Below are 15,435 nucleotides of genomic sequence, written 5' to 3' on the forward strand. Positions count from 1 at the left end.
CTTGGCAGCACTGAGGAGCTGCTGTTCCTGCCCATTTCAAGATGAGTCAGGGGGAGCCAGCACCAGGCTGGTGTCCTGGTTTCAACCGGGTGACACCTTGGCGAGGCTCAAGGCAGGTTTCCCGCACCCATCCCAGCAGAGGAAGGGCTTCCAACACTGTGCGCGCACCAGGGCAAGGTGCTGGCTCCTGCCATGGCCCCGCCGTGACACAGGCGGTGCCGGTGGCTGTGCCAGGCTGTGGCTCCATCCCAGCGGCTCTGCAATGGGCGGCAGCAAATGCTGCAGAAGCGCCGGGTGTCAGTGCAAGACAAATGAGAATCTCGCTGTTCAGCTACTGCTGGGTGACTTGAGAGAGCCGCGTGTGCCAGGGGCATGCAGGCGGAGGGCACCCATCAGCTGTGGGACACCCACCCAGTCACATGATACCTGCCTAGGCATGGGGCACTCACTCGGCCATGGGGCACCCATCCACCTCTGGGGCAGCACCCCGCTGTGGGTCAGCCGGTGCCCATGTGGTGCAGGGGAAGTGCAGGGAGGGGGCTGTGCCAGCTGCAGCATGGCAGGAAGGACCCACTGTGGGGCCAGGACGAGGCAAAACCACAGAAAAGAGGAAGCCCTCAAGTGCCCCAGCCCAGCAGCAGCGGTGCCAGGGCACACGCACACAGGCTTCTCGCACAGCAGCGCGGCGCGGCCCGGTAAGTCTGAGCTCAGCACCAATGCCCATGGCAGGAAGAGGGGCTGAGGAACAGGGCAACCCCAGCACTGCCAGGGAGGGTGTCCCCACTGGAGCATCTGCGGACAGGGCCAGGGACTGGTGGGCAGAAGGACCAGAGTGACCAGAAGCACTGGTGTGCAGTGCAGGGAGCAGGCAAAGCTTTCCCAGCCCTCCTTGCTTGGGATGCCAGGTTTTTCTGGACCCTAACCTTAGCTTGTGTGTTTTAGCAGAGGGGCAAAGGCAGGGAAGGGGTTTTTCACAAAGTGGCAGTAGCTGGGGTGGGAGAACAGGGCACCACCTCTCAGAAGGCTCAAAAACCATGGAAGAATGGGCACAGCCCTGGCCAGCAGCAGGGCTGGCAGCCCATGTGTTTCCAGAGGTTACCTGGAAAAGGAAACCACCCTGGGTGCCAAATGTTGGAGGTTGTATGTGGGGGCTGAGCCCCATGTCTGGGACTGGCATTCCTGCTGCCTGCGGGGCTCAGGCTGCAAGCTCCCAGGTTGTTGGGCTTCCCTGTGCACTTGCTGGCTGGGGAGAACACCCCAAACCGGGGGGCAGCCCAGCCATCACTGCAGGAGGGTGCTGGAGCAAGAGGGCACTTCTCAGGCAGGACACCCCAGTTGGGGGTTCAGACTTCTCAGTGATTCCAGGTAAACACCATTCCCAGCTTGGTCCCCTATTATTGCCCTTTTCTGTGGCCCCATCCTGCTAACTCCCAGGCACCAGGTGGCATTCCAGACTTGACCCAGGCAAGCAGGAAGTGTGGAGGTGGGACCATGGCTCTTTGTCAGTGGGAAAACTGGAGACCAGAGCAAGTACCAAGGACTGAATCCATGGTGTGATGAGGAGCGGTGCCAGGTGTGGGAGACAGAGCTGGCTGCTGTCCATCAGCCCTATACCCCCCCTTCACAGAATCCAAGCCTGGTTTCAGTTGAAGTGACCTTAAAGCTCCTCCATCTCCAACCCCTGCCACGGGCAGGGACACCTTCCACTAGAGCAGCTTGCTCCAAGCCCCTGTGTCCAACCTGGCCTTGAACACTGCCAGGGATGGGGCAGCCACAGCTTCTCTGGGCACCCTGGGCCAGCGCCTCAGCACCCTCCCAGGGAAGAGCTTCTGCCTAAGAGCTCAGCTCAGTCTCCCCTCGGGCAGGTTAAAGCCATTCCCCTTGGCCTGTCCCTACACCCCTTGTCCCAAGCCCCTCTCCAGCTTTCCTGCAGCCCCTTCAGGCACTGGAGCTGCTCTCAGGTCTCCCCTTCAGGAGCCTTCTCTTCTCCAGGCTGCCCCAGCCCAGCTCTCTCAGCCTGGCTCCAGAGCAGAGCTGCTCCAGCCCTCGCAGCATCTCCGTGGCCTCCTCTGGCCTCGCTCCAACAGCTCAAGTCCCTCTTGTGCTGCTGTCCCAGAGCTGAATGCAGAACTCTCCTTGGCAGCACATCCCTGCTTGCCCTGTAGGTGGAGATGCTGAGGACTGTGGGAGGGTGACATAAAACCCACCACGGAATGACATCAGGGGCGGGGGGGGGCAACAGGAGATTCAGGGGTGCTGGTGGAGCCCTTTCTCCCACCCCTCCAGCCCCAGCACCTCCCCACTGCCCCTTGCAAGCTGAGCTGACAGGCCTTGGTGTCCTTTCCTCTCTCCCAGGTGTCAGCTTGTCACTGGAGGTGACAGCCAGCCTGGCAGTATGCCCCGGGTGTCACTGCTGCCCCGGCTGCTGGGGGGCCGGCCCGCTCTGAAGGCAGTAGCCATTGCAGTGGTGCTTGCAACTACCCTCTGGAGCCTGAGTTGCTTCCTCAGCCCTCCCCAGGCCTCCAGAGAAGCCCCTCAGCGCATGGAGCCACTGCTGGTCCTGGTTTGGGAATGGCCCACAAAGCAGGTCCCCAATGTCAGTGGGGATGTCTGCCGCGAGCTGTATGGCATCACAGGCTGCTGGCTCACCATGGAGCGCCAGCTCCTGCACTGGGCGGATGTTGTGGTGTTCCCCCACACCAGGCTGCAGCCCAGCAGGGACAGCCTGCCCAAGGACAGGCCACCGTGGCAGAGCTGGGTATGGGTGTCCCTGGAGTCCCCCTCCAACACTAAAGCTCTAGCGGGATGGAACCAGACCTTCAACTGGGTGATGACCTACAGACGGGACTCGGACATCTTCATCCCCTATGGCAAACTTGTGCCCAACCGGTCAGCCACTGTGAACATCCCTGCAAAGACCAATTTGGTGTCTTGGGTCATCAGCAACTACCACAGGACTCAGAAAAGAGCTGAAGTCTACAAGAACCTCTCCAGGTACCTCCAGGTGAACATATATGGGAAAGCAAACAAAAAGCCACTTTGCAAGGACTGCCTCTTGCCAACGACATCCAAGTCCAAGTTCTACCTTGCTTTCGAGAACTCCATCCACCAAGACTACATCACCGAGAAGCTCTGGAGGAACGCACTGATGGCTGGCACCGTGCCTGTGGTGCTCGGTCCCCCCCGGGCCAACTACGAGCAGTTTGTCCCTGCAGACTCCTTCATCCACGTGGATGACTTCAGCTCCCTGGAAGAGCTGGCCACCTTCCTGAAGACCATGAACTCCAGCCGCTACCGGCAGTTTTTTGCCTGGCAGAGGCGGTACAGTGTGAAGCTCTACACCGACTGGAGGGAGCGGATCTGCACCATCTGCAGCACCTACCCCAGCCTGCCCCGTGGCCGCATCTATCCTGACCTCGAGAGCTGGTTCAACACCTAGAGCTGGTGTGCTGGGACCATCGGGGCAGAGGATACAGGGGTGGGGTACAGAGGATACACGGAGCAGTCCTAGACCAGGACATGGGGCAGGGATGGATGTGGGAGTCTCCACCTCTCCTCCCAGCCTGGCTGTTGCCACACTGGGACCTTGAGCAACTACTTGTGACTTTATTTCCAGCAAAACTGAGCGACCCCCCCACCTGACCCAACACTGACCCACCTTGCCATGGTGCAGGAAGGATATGGTGCTTTGGAAATAAATGAGTGCTGCAAAGGCTCTGCTTGTGCTGTGGGGCAGGGACAGGGGTTGGGGGTGGGGGGTGTGGGGCTCCCAAGCCTTCCCCTGCCATTGCTCTGTGCCCTCCACAGTGAAGCTGCAGTGCCAGAGACCCTGTGGTGACATTCCTGGCTGGGCTGGAGGAGCCAAGGTCAGGTCAGCAGGGAGAACCCGGTACCCCATGGCTGGAGATAGGGAGCGCAGCCTCTGCTCCCCCACTTCCTGGCCCACCCCAGCACGTTTCCCCCCACAACCCCAACTGCCGAGCTGTGAGTGTCACCGTGCTGGTGAGGACCAGGACACCGGATGCTCTTGGGTGCAATCTCAGCTCGCTCAGTGCAGTCAGAGGGTTGCTGCGGTTTCTCACTCTCCTGCCCCGATGTTGCAGGAAGCCAGAGACACGGTGGAGGCTGGAGCCTAGCAGCAAGCTCAGAGCAAAGCCAGGCCTCCGGACAATGTGTGGCACCGGCAGCCTGATCCATGTGCCCTGAGCACTGCCATGGAAGGTCCTGCTCACCCTGCACTGCACACACCAGGCACCACACTACCAGCATGGTGCAGAGCTGGACCCGGCGCATACATTGTGGGCACCCTGGCCCATGCACACACCTTGCACCTGGGCACAGGCAATGCCAGGCACCCCAAGGGGACACCTGCACCTAGGATGAGTGGCAATGCTGGGGTTGGGCGACAGGACTAGGCAGTGAGACAACAGCTCCATCCATGCCTTGCTCCCGTGCCCCTCATCTTGGTGCCATCAACCCCTTGATACAAAAAATTCTTTTTTCAGTTCCTGCCCCTTTCCCTCCCTGCAGCCCTACATCACCTAACCCCACTGCTGCCACCCCTCAAGGTGCTGAGTGCCGCCAGGACCCACTCCCCATGCCCGGGGTGCAGCATACCCCCCCCAGATGCTGTACCTGCCCTGGGCTGGCACATCCCTGTGTGCCCAGCAGGTCAGTGGCCATGCTGTGCACTTCCAGTTTCTGAGGCTTCAAATTTCAGTTTGGTTTTGCCTTCTGGACACGTTGAAAATGCAGCAGGAAGGGTTCAGAGTGCCCAGGGGCAGGACACTGGGATTTGGGGTCCCCTGGTGGGGATCAGAGGTCCTGCCTGGCTGGCCTTATGCTGGAGGAGAAAACCAGATAGTGAAGATGTGGAGGAGCAAACCTCAAAGGTGACATCCTTCCCAGGCATGCTGCTACTGGCTATGCTGCAGCACCAGCACCAAAAGGCAGCAGTGGCCTGCGCCCCTGGGCACTGGGGAGCTAGTGGGGACACAGGGTGAGCCAAGGGGATCCCACCACGGGGCTGGCACCCAGCCTGGTGTGTGCACCTCAGCCTTCACAGGGTCCCCACTCCTGCCTGGGCCATGGCAGCAAGGCTGGGGTCAGACCCAGTGCAAACCCATTTACTGGCAGCCAAACACAGGAAGGGGCTTTTCCGAAGTTTCCTAGAATCATAGACTCAACCAGATTGGAAAAGACCTTTGGTACCATAAAGTCCAACTGCTCCCCAGTACTGCCAAGGCCACCATGTCACTGAGGGCCTCACCTACATGGTTTAACACTTCCAGGGCCCTGGGCAGGCTGTTCCAAAGCCAGTTTCCCTACAGGAGCAGAGCCTGGTGCCAAACCAGACTGCAGAGGCCATGGAAGTGAACAGCAAGGTGTCATCTCTCAGTTGCTCGATTTTCCTGGCTGGTCTGGCACCTCCAATCTCAAGCAGCTCAGCCCCTGATGCTCACCTGGACCTGCCTGGGCTGGCACCACTTTGGCACAGCCACCATGGTCACTGCATCACATGCACAGGAGCATCCCTTGTCCACCAGTGTCACACTGGCAGCCCCATGGCAAGGGCAGTCCAGACTTCCTGTACCTCTCTGCCCACCCCAAGTCATGGAGTGCTGCAGCTCCCATCACATCCCTGTGAGGTGCACAGTGTCTGCTGGAGCAGCTTGCAATCAGGATATTGCTGCATTCCCTCCCTTCCCGAAAGCAGCCACGGAAAAACAGCAGCTTCAACTGGGTATAGGGTGATGGGGGGAGGTAGGGGACAGAACCTGACAAGCTGCCGCTGTCCTAGTAGTGGGCTGACCTACAGGCAGCAAAAAGCTGTGTGTTGCTGGTGTGACAGGGACTCCTCCACCCTATTTGGGTGCTCTGGTCCAGCCTCACCGTGCTGCTCCAGAGCCAACCAGGCTGGCGTGCTGGCAGCATGCAGGAGCAGGGCTGAAGTGAGGCAAGGAAAGGGTTAACTTGCTCTCAGGCCCCAAAGAACCGATATTTATTTCATTGTCAGAGGGAATATAATTAAGAAAACATAGAAATCATCAACTACAGCAGGCTCAAAGGCACAGGGGTGCTCGCAGCACAGGACAGTATCAGACCCCCGGGGAAGATGATCCTTGGGGCAGCCACGCTGGGGCAGAGGGACCACACTGGAAAGGGCACAGAGGACCCAGGGTGATGTTGAGCACCCCCAAAGCAAGCCCCAACAGTAGCCCGCCCATGGATGGGTGAAGCCCTGTTGTGCCACTGGGTGAGGGTGGCAAAGCCCCGGGCACAGCGCCCCAGCCCCGCTCTGTGTGACAGGGAGGAGTCAAGCTGGGAAACTAGGAATCACTACAGAGAGTTTGGCTTTTTAACAACTACGACCAAAAAAAATTAAAGAAAAAAAATTAAAAAAATAAAAAAATAAAACCACCCTCCCCTCCCCCCCCAAATCATCTAAACCCCACTTTTTTCTGGGTCTCACAGGAGCAGCTCAGCTGGGCACAAATGGCTCCACTCAGCACACATGGCTTCAGCAGGGTGCAGTGGGGCAGCTGCCCTCCAGGAGAGGTCAGATGCTGCTGGAAGCAGTAAATTCGCCTAACTGGGAAGAGCTGGGAGCAATCGCAGGGAGCGGGTGACACCCCTGTGCCAGGCTTCCAGCCCTTCCCCTGCCCTGCACTCCCCAGCAAGTGCCCCGGAGCGGGGCCGTGCCTGAGCCTGCTCGGGGAAAAGCTGCCCCATAGAGCCTGCGCAGCCCTGGCTCAGTGGCTGCTGTTGCTCATGGAGAGCCCAGGCTGCAGCGCGGGGGGGAACATCTCAGATTTGTGGAAGGGTGGCATGTAGACAGGAGGGGAGGGTGCCAGGCTGTAGCCCTGGGATGTCACCGGGATGGGCAGGCCGGGGGGCACAAGGGGCTGGTTCATGTCATACATCACCCCCTCCGCCTCGTTGCCGAAGGGCAACAGCAGCCGTTTGCCCTTCTGACGCCGGTTGCAGAACCAGACCCGGACCACCTGCAAGAGAGAGGAGACAGGACAGGGTGAGGGGGGAAGAGGGTGACAAGGACACCCTTTTGCAGGTGGCATCTCCACAGCAGAGCCCCAGTCCTGCCACAGCTCCTCTTGGGGCAGAGCTGAGGATGGCCGCTCTCCCACAGCTTCCAGTATTGAACCAGTTGGATGCAAGTGCTTAGGGACCACGGCCATTTGGATACCCGCACTCCAAACTCCTCCAACCTACATCTTTGTCTAGGTTAAGGTCCTCAGCAATCTGGGAGATCTCCTGGGGACTGGGCTTCACACACTTGCGGAAGAAGCTCTCCAGCGTCCCCTTCACGTTGGTCTCAATGCTGGTCCTGCGCTTTCTCTTCCGGGCTTGGGCCAACACTTGCTCCGCATTGCACATCTGAAAATGAGAGAGGAACCACACACTTGGATCACAAGGCTAGTGATGTCCCCACCAGGATATGGACACATGTGTGGTCTAGGCAGGATGGGGACAGGCTTTGTCCTGATTACTGTCCACTGAGCATCACCCCATTGTGACTGAGGCCATTCCCAGTGTTCCACCACTGCCTGCAGCTGGTATAGAGGAACACAGGGTGCATGTGGTGCACATGTCCATGGTTCACACGGACATGTCTTTCTGCATCCCCCCAAGGGAGCAGCAAGCTGCATCTCCAGCCTATCTGTGATTCCAGCAGGACCTGCCTGCTCCAAGATGGGACCACAAGGTTTCTGGGGGGTGATGTGGGGTTTCCCCAGCCTGGCACCAGGCGATACCCAGTGGTTCCCCCCACAGCTGGGCTGAAGGAGAAGCCCAGCTGTGCCTGGCAGTGAGATGCTGCTGTGGCACGAAGTACCTGCTGCTCCTTTCCTCTCCCCTCCCAAAAAACTCATGTTATTTCAAGAAAGGGAGAAGCTGCAGCTCGAGGGCTCACGAGTGTGCAGTGCCCTGGCTCCAGCCTGCCCCAGCCCCACACCTCTTGCATGTTGTCCGTGTTCTCTGCCTCGTTGAGCCAACGCTGCAGCAGTGGCTTCAGCTTGCACATGTTCTTGAAGCTGAGCTGGAGCGCTTCGAAGCGGCAGATGGTGGTCTGGCTGAACATCTTCCCTGCGCGGGCAGGCAGGACATCACACACTGCTCCAGCCCCACCAGTCCCCTCAGAGCCCCCCCTCCAGCATCCCCTGTCCCTTGGGATGGGGAACAAGGCAAGGCACTCTCCCTGATGCTTCAACACCGAATTAAACCACTGCAACACTCTTCCAAAAGCAGCTGCAGCCATTTAAAATCAGCTCCTTGTTCTCAAACCCTTTTGGGCTTAAGCAAGTACTTAACAGGAGCCCCAGGGCTGATACTTGCCACCTCCTTTGCAGGTTGCTAAGGCATTCAGGTATTTCCCCCCAGCCATCCCCCAGGGCCTCCTTCCTTCCCCCCCCAGTGGGTGCTCACCGTAAAGGGTGCCCAGAGCCAGCCCCACATCAGCCTGGGTGAAACCCAGCATGATGCGCTTGTGCTTGAGGTCCTTGGCAAACTGCTCCAGCTCCTCCGAGGTTGGTGCATCCTGGGCAGGGGCAGAGAGAAGCTGAGAGAGGACAACCCTTGCCCATGGGCTGCCGATGTGCGGTGGTCAGTGTGGGACAGGAGGGCTCAGTGGAGCTTTTGGCACCCACCAGCGGCTGCCAGCTCTGGGCAATGGGGTGCTGGGGATGATGGGGTGGGTGGTAGGAGGGTTTTCCTCAATTTCTGAAAGAGGGACTCTGCTCAGGGATCCCAAAATGTCTCCCCCGCCCTACTGTACGTAGCACCCCCTGCGTACCCTCTGCACACCCCTTCTCCACACACACCCAGGTGGCCCAAGGACAGAGAGAGGGTCGGGAGTACTCAGAGCTCTGCTCCACCGCACCTGGGAATGTCCCCTCAGCCCACGACACGTCCCCACGAGCTCTGCGCTACCGGGGGTGCGCACCCACCGCCCCCCCGACGGGGCAGCCCTGAGCCCGGGACAAGTGAAACGCCACAGGTGAAGCGAGTGATGGAAGGGCCCATGACTCCAGGAGGATCCCAACACTTCCGTGCCACAACCCAGCTCTTTCCTTCAGGAGGGCTGCTTTTCCCTGTGCTTCTCTTCCTCCCTTAGCGCAGCCTTCAACTGCTGCGGGCGCACGCTGGAATCTTTCACCCGATTTCCATATTGGCAGCGCAATTTCGGATCTCCCTCCTGCCACTTAAGCCTCAGGTTTGAATTCCTGCCGGACTTCTCAGCAGGAACCCGGGAGCATCCCCGCCACGGGGCGACCCTCAGCACGGAAAAGCTGCTCCTCGTAGCCTCCATCAAAGCGGGGACTGCTCCCCGGCACGCGACGCCCGCATCGGCAGAGCTCCGACCCCCGCGACAGCCGCGCCCGCGGAGCCCGCCCGGGAGGACGGGCTAAAACTGTGCTACGGCTTAAAAACACTAAAACCAAACCGAAACCCCAACTGCCAGACACGAGAACTACCGCTGCCCCCGACCCAAACCCGGGCTGGCTCTGCCCATCCCGGTACCCACGAAGCCATGGGAGGAGGGGCCAGGGTCGGGACAGCGTGTACCGGGCGATCAGCCAAGAAAAGCCGCCCCGAGTCCCCCAAACCGCCGTTCTCCCCCCAAAACAGCCTCCCCGAAGTGTTCCACCCGCGGAAGACGGAATCGTCGGGCCTACTTGAAGGGGGGTATACCCGACGGAGGGGACGGACGAGCAGGACGGCACCGACGGGGTCCCCGCTAACAGCGACGCCAGATGGCGGCCAAGCGGGTCCCTGCCCCGACGGGGCGTCACGGCAGCGAGGCCGGGCTCTGTCCCTCGCCTCCGCAGCGGCATCGGGGGCAGGAAAATGGGAGCGCGGTACCTGCGAGGGGTGCCGGGGCTGGCCGGGCGGAGGGCAGCCCTTGCCTGTTCCCGTCCCGTCGGGTCTCACCTCGTCGCCGCTGTCGCTGGAGTGTCCGCCCTCGCTGGCGGCACCGCTGGAGCTGCCGCTGCTGCCCAACCCCGACAAGCCACCAGAGCCCGGCTGCAGGGCGGCGGGGCAGAGCTGCGGGCCGGGGAAGGCAGCGGGGCCGGGGAAGGGCGGCCCGGGAAGGGCGGCGGCGGCCCCAGGGGGCGCGGGCCCGGCCCAAGGCGGGGAGGTCCAGGCCGACCCGCAGCAGGCCGCGGTGCGGGGCTCGGGCGAGGGCTGGCTGCAGGGCCGGGCCGGGCGCGCCTCTGCCTTGGCGGGCGGCCCCGCGGGCGGGGGCAGCCAGGCGCGGGCTGGCGGCGGATCGCGGGTGGCTTCGGGCTCGGCGGCGAAAGGGAAGAAGAGCGGCTGAGCGGCCGCCCCGTCGAAGCCGCCGCGGGGGAAGGGCGGGCCGGCTTCGGGCAGGAGGCCGAAGTGGGCGGCCGGCAGCCCCCCGTCCGGGCTGAACATGCTGCCCGCGGGCCTAGGGCTCCATGTGGGGGCTGCCGGCCGCTGCCTCCCTGCTGCGGCGCCACCGGGGCCTCTGAGGGCGGCGGGGCCGTGCTGGGCCGTATGGAAATGGACCCCGGCCCCATTGGCCCCGCACCGGTGGGTCGGGCGTGAACTTGATCCCCCCGGGAGGGGTTGAGGGTGGGGGGCAGGTGCGATGGGAGGTGGGCTGGGTGCTGGGACCCGTCTGTCCCCTTCCCGTCTGGCCGCGGGGCGGGGAGTGCTCCGCTGAGGGGTCTTGTGCCCCTCCGGCTCCGCTCGCCCCGTGTGCGGCGAAGGGCAGAGCTCCCCCAGCCCCGACTCCGGGGTGCTCGGTGGGACTCACATCCCCCAGTGTTGGCGCAGCATCAGCCCCAGCGTCTCCCCACCTGGGAGCTCCCCAGTGTCGCCGGGTCCAGGCACGGGCAGGGAACGGGACTGCTCTGGGCAGCAGCCACGGCCTGGGATGCGGGGGGCGCAGCCTACCCAGAGCCGCAGCAACCCCTCGCCCTGGGGATGCTGGTGCCATCGCGCTGGACGAGGGCTTGGCTGTCCCCTCCTGCCCCTCTGCAACACCTGATCCCAGCGGCGGCCTTACACACCGTGGAGAGTCCTGCAGAATGTTTCATGGGCAAAGCGAGGGCTCCCCGGCTCCCTCTCACTCCCACTGACCTCCTTTTGCGCCCCCCCCCCCCACACACACAGAGGAAGGCAATGACTCTGAGGGACCATGTCCTTCCTGGAGGCCTCTGCAAGCAGAGAGGCCCCGAAACTCTGGGTGTGCCACCGGGGAGCTAATTGCAGCCCTGGCTATCAGCCCCATTGCTCCACAAGGAGCACGCTTGATATTTTCTCTATCTTAAGGGCTTTCCTCACACTGCCCTTCACAATGGCGCTATCGGGGCCAGCTGCAGCCATTTCCCCATTCCCTCCCTCCTCAGGGAGCTTCCCTGATCCCGACGCTGCTGCCCCATCAAGCCTCTGCTGGGACCTGCCAGCCCAGTTCCTGCCCGATGGTCCCGGCTACCCCTGACCACAGCCGGAGCAGAGTGAGCGACCACCCGGCTGCCAGCACAGCTCCCTGTTTATTAACCCGGATTACAGGCAGCCTGCTGCTGTCTGGCACTGGAGATATGCCAGAGAGATAGGCTGGAGGAGCCTCCCCCGCGGCGCTGGGATGGGACAGCTGGGGGACGACGCTTGGTGCTTCTTATGAAGCACTTGCTTTGGCTCCTGGAAGTGCTGGGACCCACAGTGCCAGCAGCCTCCCGCACCACTGCACATGGGGGGAGCAGAACAGCCCCCCTTGTAATGGTCATGGAATCATAGAATGGTTTGTGTTAGAAGAGACCTTGAAGCTCATCCAGTTCCAACACTTCCCATGGGCAGGGACGCCTTCCACTAGAGCAGCTTGCTCCAAGCTCTGTCCAGCCTGGCCTTGAACACTGCCAGGGGTGGGGCAGCCACAGCTCCTGGGGCAGGATGAATTCTGCTTGATGGATCTATAAGGGAGAAAAAGAATAAAAAACTAAGTGGCTGAGCTGGAATCAGTTAAAGCCCCATCCTGAGTCCTGGTGGCATATGTGCCCAGCTGCTCTGCGGAGGGTGTGTGATGCTAAGCAGCCCCAGCAACAAGAGGATGTAAAAAGCCAGTCAGTGGGGATGTGGGCAATCCTGAAACGGTGTGGACAGCCATGAGGGGACATGGACAGCACTGACAGGACACGGGTCACCCTGAGCAAGCCCTAGGACTGCGGGACCCACTGGGGGCTCACCCCTGCCCTGCCCCGGTGAGGCTCCGTCTGTGCGGGTGCTGGGCTCAGCCGTGCCCAGGGCAGAGCAGGGCCCTGGGCTGTGCTGCATCGGGCTTCCCGGGATGCCGCGGGCAGAGGAAGTGTCTCTGCGGGACTCCGATGGCAGCCATCAACCCTGCTCCTCCCGGGCTCCCGCTGCGGTCCCGGGTTTCAGAAGATCCTTGGCTGGGCAGTAACTCCCCTTCCCTTTGATTTATTGTTCCCGGGCTGGACCCCCTCCTCCTGCCAACCTGCTCTTTCTCTCCATCCCCCCAGGAAGCCCCCCCCCCAGCCCGACAGGCCTCAAACGCATTCCTGCTCCCTTTCATATACAGGCAGAGGGGAAGGGAGACGTTGACTTTGAACCGTCCCCTTTGTAGGAGCAGGGCCTATTGTGGCAGTGATGGTTTTAGCTGGGGGATGTGGAGGGAGTCAGTAGGGGTTCTCAGTGTATGCCCCCCCCCCCTTACATTTCAATGGGGCGATTCTGGGGGGCTGTGAGAGGTCCCCGGTTACTGTGTGGGGTCACTGTGCACCAGTGGCTGGGTTTGGCCAAATATTTGGAGCAGAGACTCCAACCTGCTTCAGGAGGATGGATCTCAGGCCCAGCTCTGTGGTCTAATGCAGCCAGGAATCAGTGAGATCCTGCTAGAAAGAAAGGAGGAGAAAAATGTCCAGCTTCCCCAGCTCAGTGATGTGGCAGCAGGCTGGGGAAGACAGAGCTGCACATCTGTGTGTCCTGTTGCTGTGCACTGTTTTGAGGCTGGTTTGGAGTGGAGATCAGATTTTAAGAGAGTGTATGACTGCAGATGGTGCTTCATTCACTGTCCACCCACTCTCTCTCTGTGGTAGATGATGGAGAAGCAGTTGGGGCTGTGCTGGGTGCTCTTGAGCTTCATGCCCGAAGCAATCTCACCTTGATCCTCTGGTCAGAGTCAGCCCCAGTCTTCACCCTGGGTCCATCAAAGGTCTGGGCAGTGTGTTCAGCTTCAGAAGCCACATCTCTTGAAGGAACAAGCTCTTGCATGGCACCATAGTTTACTTGGCTGCAGCTGGTCTGGGTGGACAGGATGGAAAGCTCATAAGAGGATATTTTGGTCCAGTTCTGTTCCCTCATAGAGTCACAGAATGGTTTTGATTGGAAGGGACCTTAAAGTTCATCCAATTCTAACCCCTGCCACGGGCAGGGACACCTTCCCCTAGAGCAGCTTGCTCCAAGGCCCTGTGTCCAACCTGCCCTTGAACGCTGACAGGGATGGGGCAGCCACAGCTTCTCTGGGCACCCTGTGCCAGCGCCTCACAAGGGAAGAATTAAACGGCCTCTGTGTTACAGAGCCCGGGTGTAGTTTGGGCATTGCCTGCATCACTGCAGTGCCTGAACACCCCGGCTGCTCCTCCTGCTGATGGACAGCTGGGGAAACTGAGGCATGGACATGCTGGGGCTGAACACAGACCCTGCACCCAGCCCCGGGCTGTCCTGGGCTGTCTGCAGCACAGACCTGGAGTCTCAGGACCAATGTTTCTTCCATGCCAGGATGCAATGAGGTGAGGACACAACTCCCCAAGGGACAAAGGGCTCCTACTACTGCGGTGCCCTGAGCCGGAGGCTGTTCCTGGGAGGAACCATGTTTGACTCAGGGCTTCCCAAAAAGCCTGGGCATGCTGTGAGAGGCTGCGGGGCGCTGAGAGCAAAGGATGAATTTGGAGAGGAGTGTGCAAGGCTGGGTCTCCACATGGGTGCAAGGCTGGGTGTCCCCATGTGTGAGCCTTGGGGCAGTCCCAGGTGATTTGAGTTGCTATGCTGCCATGGTCCTGATGATAATGGTGATGATGATGGGTGGTTTTGAGCTGAGCATCCCCAAGGGTGCCCAGGTGCTTTGCCGGTGAGTCAGCACCCACCAGCCACCCTGGGGCTGCTGAAACCAGGAGGAGACGAGATTGTATCAGCCTGATGGGGGGCTGGTGTGATCAAAGGACCAGGAGAGTACAATGCGGGGCCACGATAGCCCTTATCTGCTGGCCCCACAGAGGTGCGAAGGGCCATTGGGGTGAGGGGTGATGGGGTGGGTGGGTGCTGGGTGCTGCAGGGCTGGGTGTGGGCTGTGCAGGCACAGCTGGGGGCTCCCACGCAGCCCTTTGCTGGGGAAACCTCTCCTGGCAAACACTGGAGCAAGAAAATCGACTCTGGTTCTTGTCTGGTCTGGGAAAAATCCCTTGGGAAGGGCTTGGGGGCAGAGGCCGGATGGCTGTGTTCACTTTTCCCCAGGGAAGGTTTTGGGATGGGAGACCTACAGCATCCTCCCTGTCTACCCCATCCCTCCCCACTCCTCAGAGCAGCATGACCAGGGGGCTGCCCCCACACCACACACTCGCATGGGTCTCAAACATGGTTGTTTAATAAAATCTCCTGTTAAAAGAACTACATACAACAACAAGGGTGTGGGGAAGCAGCAGCCTATGGGCCGGGAGCAGCGCACAGGTGAAGGTGCTGTGTGGCGATGGGCTCTGCCCGCGGCCCCGGTCCCACAGCACTATGGGTCACCAGCACAGCCCGGCCACCGTGCCCCCCCCACCCGTGCTGCCCGTATGTGCAATGGCTCCTGAGCGTGCGAGGGGACACCCCCTGCATGCAACGGGTGACCTGCGGCTGGGACAGTCCACACCGGGGGCTGGACACGGAGCCACTTCTGTGCAAAGCAACTCAAAGCCATCCTTACACCGGCCATGGCCAACGTACCTGGGAGGCTTTGGGGAACAGCACTGGGCTCTGAGCAAGGAGCTCTGGTGAGCCCAGACACACACGTGGACAGTGGAGGGGTGCAGGGGTCTCTGGAGCCCAGGGGGAGTGCCTGGGATAGAACAGCAGACACCACCCCCTGCCATGGAGGGATGCCCAGAGAGCACAGAGCCAGGCTCCGCAGGGCAGAGACCAGCACAGCAAACCCATGTGCCTCAGATACCCCTCGCAGCCAGCAGAGCCCCCGCCAGCCTCGCTCCTTCCTCCCCCATGGCTACACAGGCTTAAAACCAAACCCCTCAACCCCTTCTCTGAGCTTCACACTGAGCATCACAGAGAGCTGAGCTTTTCTCTGAGCACCCGAGTGAGAGCCCAGCTGGCACCCAGGGCTGTTGTGAGGGAATCCTCTGCCAGCACAGCCCGGCACTGTTCCCAGGCCACAGGCACTGGGAC

General features: G+C 61.0%; 2 protein-coding genes across 2 annotated transcripts; one reads left to right on the top strand and one right to left on the bottom strand.

Annotated features, from left to right (window-relative positions):
• Positions 1–474: 474 nt before the first annotated feature.
• FUT7 (fucosyltransferase 7) lies at positions 475–3,696 on the top strand. The gene is made up of 2 exons (XM_062615943.1): positions 475–695; positions 2,356–3,696. Exons 1-2 carry the CDS (start codon positions 511–513, stop codon positions 3,437–3,439), a joined length of 1,269 nt encoding a protein of 422 aa, XP_062471927.1. The 5' UTR covers positions 475–510; the 3' UTR covers positions 3,440–3,696.
• Positions 3,697–6,001: 2,305 nt separating this feature from the next.
• On the bottom strand, positions 6,002–10,473 carry LOC134162299 (POU domain, class 5, transcription factor 3-like). The gene is made up of 5 exons (XM_062615944.1): positions 9,880–10,473; positions 8,443–8,554; positions 7,973–8,103; positions 7,231–7,395; positions 6,002–7,004 (listed from the first exon to the last, which is right to left on the bottom strand). The coding sequence occupies exons 1-5, from the start codon at positions 10,432–10,434 to the stop codon at positions 6,753–6,755; spliced, it is 1,215 nt and encodes a 404-aa protein (XP_062471928.1). The 5' UTR covers positions 10,435–10,473; the 3' UTR covers positions 6,002–6,752.
• Between the last annotated feature and the right edge of the window lie 4,962 nt (positions 10,474–15,435).

This window comes from Pezoporus occidentalis, unplaced genomic scaffold, assembly GCF_034315485.1.
Source record: "Pezoporus occidentalis ecotype Australia unplaced genomic scaffold, CSIRO_AGI_Poc_V1 ctg187, whole genome shotgun sequence".
NCBI lineage: Eukaryota > Metazoa > Chordata > Aves > Psittaciformes > Psittacidae > Pezoporus > Pezoporus occidentalis.

What these genes read in the sequence shown, in the direction of transcription:
- FUT7 (XM_062615943.1), top strand. Translation starts at nt 511, where the DNA reads ATGTGGTGCAGGGGAAGTGCAGGGAGGGGGCTGTGCCAGCTGCAGCAT. An exon ending in CAGCAGCGCGGCGCGGCCCG is followed by an intron (nt 696 to 2,355) that starts GTAAGTCTGAGC and finishes CCTCTCTCCCAG; the next exon opens with GTGTCAGCTTGTCACTGGAG.
- LOC134162299 (XM_062615944.1), bottom strand. Translation starts at nt 10,434, where the DNA reads ATGTTCAGCCCGGACGGGGGGCTGCCGGCCGCCCACTTCGGCCTCCTG. An exon ending in GGCTCTGGGCACCCTTTACG is followed by an intron (nt 8,104 to 8,442) that starts GTGAGCACCCAC and finishes CTGCCCGCGCAG; the next exon opens with GGAAGATGTTCAGCCAGACC. An exon ending in ACACGGACAACATGCAAGAG is followed by an intron (nt 7,396 to 7,972) that starts GTGTGGGGCTGG and finishes TCTCATTTTCAG; the next exon opens with ATGTGCAATGCGGAGCAAGT.